We start from the raw sequence: 8640 nt of genomic DNA, 5'->3' as shown, positions 1-8640 counted from the left end.
AGGAAAATCTCACTGAGAAATTTTATACTTACTCCATTACAATATAAACATTTTCATCATCTTCAAACGCATCATAGAACTGGACTAGGTTCTTGTGACCAGTCAAAGCCCGCAATATCTTCACTTCTCTACTAACATCCTCAATTGCAATTGCAGTTGTCATCTGCAGTCAAGAACATCCAACACTAAGCAATGCAGCGATCGTAAAACAAGCTCAGGGATATAGTTGGCTTATTTATATTATTTGTAAACTCCTACTCTTATTCATGCTCATACCAGATATACAAACAATATCAAGAGTCAATTCCTTTGCAATCAAACACAATGGGCTTTGTCAGGATTTCAATGCCAACAAATCTGATCTCCAAATTATTTTGCAACATCCACAATCTTAAAGCAACAAACAAGTCCTAAAGCTCCTAAAGCAATTCCACACAGTTTAACATAGAAAAAAAAACAGAACAGAGTCCTTCATCATATGTCTCTGACAATACTTTGACCCAATTAAATTTTAAAAGTGCATAATTCTAAACATATGGCAATGAAACTAGAATTCGAAATCATGGTCATATAATACTCAAAGAACAATAACAGATCACAAAACAAGTGAAACTAAAACAGTGTTTGAAAGAAGGAACCTTGGATTTAGGAATAACTTTAACAGCAACTTCTTGACCTTTCAAGCTGCCTTTTTTACCCTTAGCAGAGCAAGTGTAACCAAAATGTCCACGACCCACTTCGCCATCGATCTCGTAGTGTGAAGCAAACTGTTTCGAAAACCCAAAACTCTTATCGAGACCGATCTCACACTCTTTACCTTCAGGGATGGAGACCTCATTAGGCTTGATTGAGCCGTAACGACGCGCGAGGAAAGCTCTTAAATGCTTAGCAGGAGAAGGAGGAGGGAAAGGTCTCTTGAAGATACGAAGAGGCGTCGAGCTCACGCTTGATGATATAGAAGGTGAGGATTTGAATAAGCTAGGTACAGGACTAGGGCTGTAAAACGGAAAGCCAGAGGATTTCGTCGGAGCTTCACTGTCGGTTTCTCCCGGAACTGGGAGGCTTTTTGATTGTTGCTCGATGGGTTTGCCATGACAGATCCCCATGGATTGTTGAATTTGAGAATTCTCAAAACGAAAAGCTTGAAACTTTGTGTAAGATTACAAGTTTAGTTTCATGTGGGTGGGTATAATTAATATTTCCCGGGGAAGAGAACAGAGTAAATCACAGAAATCGAGAGACTCGAAAACCCAGGAAACAGAGAAGGGTAAGTAGATTGAATATAGCAAAAAAGTTTGAGAATTGAGATTATTTAGAGGAAGATAAATCAACCACACGCAAAGAGGAAGAAGAAGAAGAAGGAAAGAAGCGAGTTTGGTACCAATCAGAAGCAAAAGCTAAATAAGTAAAAGAGAGACTTAGAGGAAGAAGCAAAAAAAAGCAAAGTGTTAATAAGAAGAATGGAAAAGAGAAAAAAGGAAGAAGAAGAAGAAGATGCTTTTTTAGCAGTAGCAACAAGAAAAAAGGAAGAAGAGATGAGATGAGGAAAGCATAAAAAGTGGAAAAAAAAAAAAAGAAAGAATCAAAAAGAGAAAAAAGCAAAGTTTGATTGATTTCTTTTGTTTTCTATTTTTATTTGTTAAACAAAAGCAAAGTTTTGATCTCTTTTTTTTTTTTGTTAAATGAGATTAGTGTGAATTATGTGATGTTTGGCTGCCAAGAAAGAGTCTTCTTTCTTCCTTCAGCAATCACCATCTTTGCTAACTCGTGGCTAATATTAGGAAGTATTGTAATGTCTTGTTGATATCAAACCCCATCAATTTTTTTTTTTAACTTATAATAGATAAAAAGTCGGGAGAAAGAATACGACGAGACGACGATCTCTCTCTCTCTCTCTCTCTCTCTCTCTCTCTCTCTATATATATATATATTTTGCCAAATTCTATCAAAGACTAACAACACAACAACCTTATCTTTGTTGTACTGCCAAAATTTTTACTATGTCTAGAAATAAATATCAATCGAAGGATCCAAAAGAGTACTTAGAATCATGCCAAAATGTAAAAAAGAGAGATTTGTAACCTCGAATTTGGCACTTGATTAAAGGTACGTACCTTAGTTACTAGCCAAAGGTTCCTAGTTTTGCTTAACGAAGGTTTTGCCAAATCACGTATGGACAACCCTACCTTAATAGCGTTTCATATAATGGTTTCGTCTCACAAAAAATTAACAGAGCATCACACAAGTGACAAGGCTATCATATTTTGATTAATCATGTTTCTTTACGATGTAGCTACCAAATGATATTATTAATGATTTCTTAGACTATATATCTTCCGATGCAGTCAATCTTCAGAGTCCATGTATTTCATAAATATACTTTTGTGTAAATCCTTTGAGATGATGAATTTACCACCCCAAAAAAAAAAAATGCGTGAGATAGTGACGATCTCACGTGTTATATAATGAGTCAAGAACTCAATATCCCCGTAGTTGGAACAAGGCAATGATTTGATTGATTCTTTCTTTTGAAATGAGTTCCTCGAGTGCATTTTTATAAAAGTATAAAATCAAATTCTATATACGAATATTAATAATTGCGTTCATTGTTGGCAACTTTGAGTTGAAAATTAACTTATTAAATTGCGTAGGTCTTCCAGTAACTTGTTTTCATTCCTCTTTTTCAAAATACGTACGTATACGAGTCAATTCAATACTTTGACGAACATATCCAATACGAAGATTGCAATACTTTATAATGAATCAGCAACATTAGACAAATAATCAAGAAAAATATTAGGTACGATTTTCGTTAGAGCATTTTCATTAATAAAATGGATTACAAAGGAAACTCCATATTAGGTGAGATATATAGCCCAAGAAAAGTATAAAACAAAGAAAGCCTAACCTAACAACCATCACCCTTGGTGGGCTTTTTTGGTTGTGTGTTATTTTGGTAGCAAAACCCTAAATTATAACAAAATTATGTGCAAAAGTATATGTAAAAGAAGAATATCAATATTCCTTGACATCTTTTATGTTCCACTTCTTTTTCTTTTGCCACCTCTTTTCGTTTCTAATTTTTCCTTATATCTTCTTTCTTATAAAAACAAATAAAGTTACAACTTGTACAACATTACGTAACATAGAGCAAAAAATTTCCCTATATCGTAATTCTTGTAAAAAAACAAATAAAGTTACAACTTGTAGTTTTGTACACACACATACTATTATTAATTCTATCTATTTTTCACAGTATTTCACAATAATTACATGAAATTGTACGTTTTTTCTGGTATTTATTCAGTTTCGGTTGCATCTACAAAGATTATCACAAAATCTTTTAGATTCGATTCAGTACTGGTCCAGGCCAATTCAAAACTCAGGTTCCAGTGAATTATTTGGAGTTTGAATGAAATGATTAAATATATGTGAATGTGATACAAGAGTTGGTGCCTTTGACGTACGGCATAGGCTTAGAGTAGAGTAGAGACGTGGGGGTGGTCTTCTAACTCGAGTGTTGTCATGTCGGAGTCACTGTCACTATGGACTGCTCTACTCACATCTAATTTGGGCCTTTCTCTGAAACCCTAAACCAACTTGGTACCAATCTCAATTTGGACCCCCCCTTCTCTGTCATTTGATGGGCTTGGGATCCTCGATTCTTCTCTACATATAAGAATTTGATATTGGAAAGAAAAACAGTTTAACCGTTTTATTTATATATGCACAGAGCACCAAAAGGTTTAAAAATGACCCAAACTTCACAAAAGTGTTTCTTCGTGATGGTCTCAAGAGTAATACTATCTTACAGTATCCTATATTTTAAGTTATGAAAAGTTTTGGAGAAGAACATAAAAACAAATTGTGGATTCAAGATAAACTAGTCAGTAGTCCCATATAGAAATAAGTCTTATATTATATATGTGGGTACCAAATAAACTTTTGAAATATTGTGACCTTTTTGTATAGATATTATAGTTACTTAGTATCACCAATGATTTTTGTATATATATATATATATATATATTTAATATTGAAACTTAATTTATATAAATTCGTAGATTGAATAGGTTGAGAGACTTGACTTAAAATAAATTAAAATAATATTTAAAGATGGTTCAACTAGTACGTTAGATCAATAGAAACAATGTTAAAAATGAATGTAAGTTCTGACAATGGACAAAAAGACACTGATTTATAAATTGAGTAAATTATCTTGTTAATATAGTAAAACGGACTGCACTAATCAATTATCATGTTGATGTTTCTGCCTCGGTATTTTAGGTTTTCTAAATTTCCGGTGAAACCCCGAAGTAAGTGAAAAGGTTCCTACATTTGTCTGTGTAGGTAAACAAGAACACTTGACCAAGAGAGACAATAAGAACACTGGAAAACAAAAGACATATTTGACATATAATATGATAACTTCCATTTGCTTGTATGTGAAATGCAAGTAAAACACAAAGAAAATACAATATGTAGTGATATTCAAAAAGGAAATAGGATGGTCAAAATTGTGTGGTGAGATAATAAAGGGGGACTCACATGTTCACACGATGAGACACTAACGTGTGATGTTAATGATTGCTTTTGCCACACTACCCATAAACTTCAAAAGGAATTTTAATTAAACAATGAAGCTTTTCTACTATATTTTGAGTTGAATACAAATATAACTTTAATTATAATAAATAGTGCAAAAGCTATAAATATTTCCATATTTCTATAAGATATACTTTTTGGTCGAGAGGTTGAGTATAGAGGGGACACCAGCTGCCCCAAAACCATCACGCTCCATGGACAAACTTTCTCCACCTTTCTTTTTTCTTTCTTCTCCTTCTCTTAGTTTTCTTCAATGTTTAGTATTTTTTATTGAATTCTCCAAAGTTTATAGAGAAACAATAATTAGAAAAAGAGAGAAAGGGTAAAAGGAGAGTGATGAGAAGAGTCGGTCTTTTTGTCTCATAGAGCCAATGGCCCATCAATTTTACTTCCTTTTGTCAGTCTCCTTTTCTCACGCTTCCTCTTCCCTTTAATCCCACATTCTCATCCTTCTTCTTCATGTACTCCAATTCACTATTTGGTTATATTATTGCGTTATTTTTTTTCCTATATCCCATTTTCTATAAAAAAAGGGCAATATGTATTGAAGAAAGCAGAGATACTTGATAACACTAAATTTCAAAACACTTCCATTATAAGTGATATGGTTACAAACTTTTTTCAATCAAAATGACTCGAGACTTGCACAATTCCATTATTGTCACCCTAACATATTCTTAGTGACAAAAAGCTTTATAACCAAAATTCAGTTGAGTATAAAACTTGTACACGTTCCAACGAATAAACTCGGCTAACCGAAAACAAGTAAACAAAATAATTTCGAATATTTGTGGCTAATCTTATCATCAAACTCTTATCTTCTTTATATATATATATATATATATATATCGCCACACTTTTTCGAATATATGAAGTGTGTCGACCTAAAATTAAACTTTACTCTTTGTGTCACGTCACCGNCTTTTTTCTTTCTTCTCCTTCTCTTAGTTTTCTTCAATGTTTAGTATTTTTTATTGAATTCTCCAAAGTTTATAGAGAAACAATAATTAGAAAAAGAGAGAAAGGGTAAAAGGAGAGTGATGAGAAGAGTCGGTCTTTTTGTCTCATAGAGCCAATGGCCCATCAATTTTACTTCCTTTTGTCAGTCTCCTTTTCTCACGCTTCCTCTTCCCTTTAATCCCACATTCTCATCCTTCTTCTTCATGTACTCCAATTCACTATTTGGTTATATTATTGCGTTATTTTTTTTCCTATATCCCATTTTCTATAAAAAAAGGGCAATATGTATTGAAGAAAGCAGAGATACTTGATAACACTAAATTTCAAAACACTTCCATTATAAGTGATATGGTTACAAACTTTTTTCAATCAAAATGACTCGAGACTTGCACAATTCCATTATTGTCACCCTAACATATTCTTAGTGACAAAAAGCTTTATAACCAAAATTCAGTTGAGTATAAAACTTGTACACGTTCCAACGAATAAACTCGGCTAACCGAAAACAAGTAAACAAAATAATTTCGAATATTTGTGGCTAATCTTATCATCAAACTCTTATCTTCTTTATATATATATATATATATATATATCGCCACACTTTTTCGAATATATGAAGTGTGTCGACCTAAAATTAAACTTTACTCTTTGTGTCACGTCACCGTCATCGATGAATTTCGCATATCCTAACATGTTTTTTCTTTCATTTTTATACAATAGCTTCTACAATCTCACGTACGAATTTTTTTGTGTTATCATAGTTTAATTTCTAGCGTACGTGTGTACAATATTGAGGTTGTTCATCCAAATCAAATTTTAACAAACTTTCATTCATATNTAAAAGGAGAGTGATGAGAAGAGTCGGTCTTTTTGTCTCATAGAGCCAATGGCCCATCAATTTTACTTCCTTTTGTCAGTCTCCTTTTCTCACGCTTCCTCTTCCCTTTAATCCCACATTCTCATCCTTCTTCTTCATGTACTCCAATTCACTATTTGGTTATATTATTGCGTTATTTTTTTTCCTATATCCCATTTTCTATAAAAAAAGGGCAATATGTATTGAAGAAAGCAGAGATACTTGATAACACTAAATTTCAAAACACTTCCATTATAAGTGATATGGTTACAAACTTTTTTCAATCAAAATGACTCGAGACTTGCACAATTCCATTATTGTCACCCTAACATATTCTTAGTGACAAAAAGCTTTATAACCAAAATTCAGTTGAGTATAAAACTTGTACACGTTCCAACGAATAAACTCGGCTAACCGAAAACAAGTAAACAAAATAATTTCGAATATTTGTGGCTAATCTTATCATCAAACTCTTATCTTCTTTATATATATATATATATATATATATCGCCACACTTTTTCGAATATATGAAGTGTGTCGACCTAAAATTAAACTTTACTCTTTGTGTCACGTCACCGTCATCGATGAATTTCGCATATCCTAACATGTTTTTTCTTTCATTTTTATACAATAGCTTCTACAATCTCACGTACGAATTTTTTTGTGTTATCATAGTTTAATTTCTAGCGTACGTGTGTACAATATTGAGGTTGTTCATCCAAATCAAATTTTAACAAACTTTCATTCATATATTTTAACAATTTCCTAATGTTTCTCGTTATAATGGTTAAAATGTCACTTAATCATAGTGATTTCACTCCTTGGTACGTAATGAGTAGTATTAATTTTTTTGATCATGCTGTTATTTTACTTTCTTTGATACACCACCTATTTCTCCGCCTATGTTATTAAACAATACAAAAAATTCATGTTTACGGATATATACACTATTTAGTCCCACTTTTCTCATACGTATATTCTTCTCTAAATAATTGTATATGCTACTACGACAATGTAATTTTCGGAGAGTTTATTATTCGAATATACCTTTAAGGATTTTTTTGTGTGTTAAAAACATATATGATCGCTTTTTCCATATGATCCGAAAAAAGTCGTACACTAGACATTTCGCTAAATACTTAACAAATCTCAACTAAAAAGTAAAACAGTTCGTCACAATCACATGGATTTATTTAAATAAGATATATATCAAAATAAGTTAGAAAAAAACACGCACTGCTTATATTCTTTGGTCTGAAAAATGTGGTCAAATGTACACATTTAGAAAGACATGAACAACGAAAGAGAGGGGAGAGATTGGATTCATTTGGCGACAAAGGTGACATAAGGGTCGCTTTGAAACTCACAGCGTACAAACATAGACCTCTCTTTACCATATACACATATATAGTGTATATATATATCGAAGTCTAGTTTCTTTTGGACTTCACCAATCACATCTGTTACTTATATTCTTCTGCATCGACGACAAATATTCCCACAATCTCAAAACCCTAGTCCTCACACCAACAGCCAATATATAATATAATAAAGAGATATATAACATGAAAAACATTCTTTATATATATATTATCTTTTTTTTCTTCTTTTTTTTTTTGAAAATATCTTTTTCTTTTTCTTGAAAAAGAAAAGAAAAAGAACACACCAAACCTACTTACAACATTTGCTTACATGCACTCCCACGAGACTACTAAAAACATACTAGAACACATATAAAAAAGAGGAATAAAAAAAGTTTTGGTAAATTATAACGAAGTTAATTATGATCATACCCTATATATATATATATATTAATCAATTATAGACTTTTTTCGTGTACTCAAATCTCATCATTTCACACCATTATGATGTGATCCAGCGCACGACGCCGTTTTGACCGTTCTCCTCCTCCACCACCACCTGAACTACGTTCCATCAACGACTTGCTTGACCGCTCAAGCAGCGACTTAAGAGCGTTTTGCAGGAAATGCACTGACTCGACACCGTGCATCTCTTTGTCAGCAGCTACGACAAGAACACTCCTTGTCCGACCACCAAGAGTTACCATCTCAGCTCGGAGAGTCTTCATGTTAAGTGATTTAAGTATCTCCATGAGGTCCGGCAAGAGATCTGACCTATCGTCACAACATAGAGAGGCTTTGAAGATTATATGACCGTCGTTTGAATAGTCTCCAAAATGTAGAACGCTGATCTCGTC

The 8640-nt window shown here is 32.8% G+C and overlaps 2 protein-coding genes across 3 annotated transcripts in view; both read right to left on the bottom strand.

Moving 5' to 3' along the window:
* Positions 1–1021, bottom strand: part of LOC104793022 (CDPK-related kinase 1) — a gene marked incomplete at its 5' end in the record, with an annotated part of 6712 nt that extends 5691 nt beyond the window's left edge. Inside the window, 2 exon segments of the mRNA XM_010519297.2 lie at positions 33–163; positions 639–1021. Of these exon segments, the coding sequence (XP_010517599.2) occupies positions 33–163; positions 639–1021 (514 nt within the window).
* The window catches only part of LOC104793019 (transcription factor bHLH106-like), a 2087-nt gene continuing 1442 nt past the window's right edge, over positions 7996–8640 (bottom strand). The window contains exon 3 of one of the 2 annotated variants that reach the window (XM_010519295.2): positions 7996–8557. In XM_010519295.2, coding sequence (XP_010517597.1) covers positions 8278–8557 — 280 coding nt within the window. In that variant the 3' untranslated portion in view covers positions 7996–8277. Of the gene's footprint in view, positions 8622–8640 lie in introns of both variants that reach the window. The other variant, XM_010519294.2, reaches the window with a different exon arrangement.

This window comes from Camelina sativa, chromosome 6 (genome assembly GCF_000633955.1).
Source record: "Camelina sativa cultivar DH55 chromosome 6, Cs, whole genome shotgun sequence".
In the NCBI taxonomy this organism is placed as follows: Eukaryota; Viridiplantae; Streptophyta; class Magnoliopsida; order Brassicales; family Brassicaceae; genus Camelina; species Camelina sativa.
Note: the sequence above shows the minus strand (reverse complement) of the source record. Positions and strands in the feature narration are given on the sequence as shown.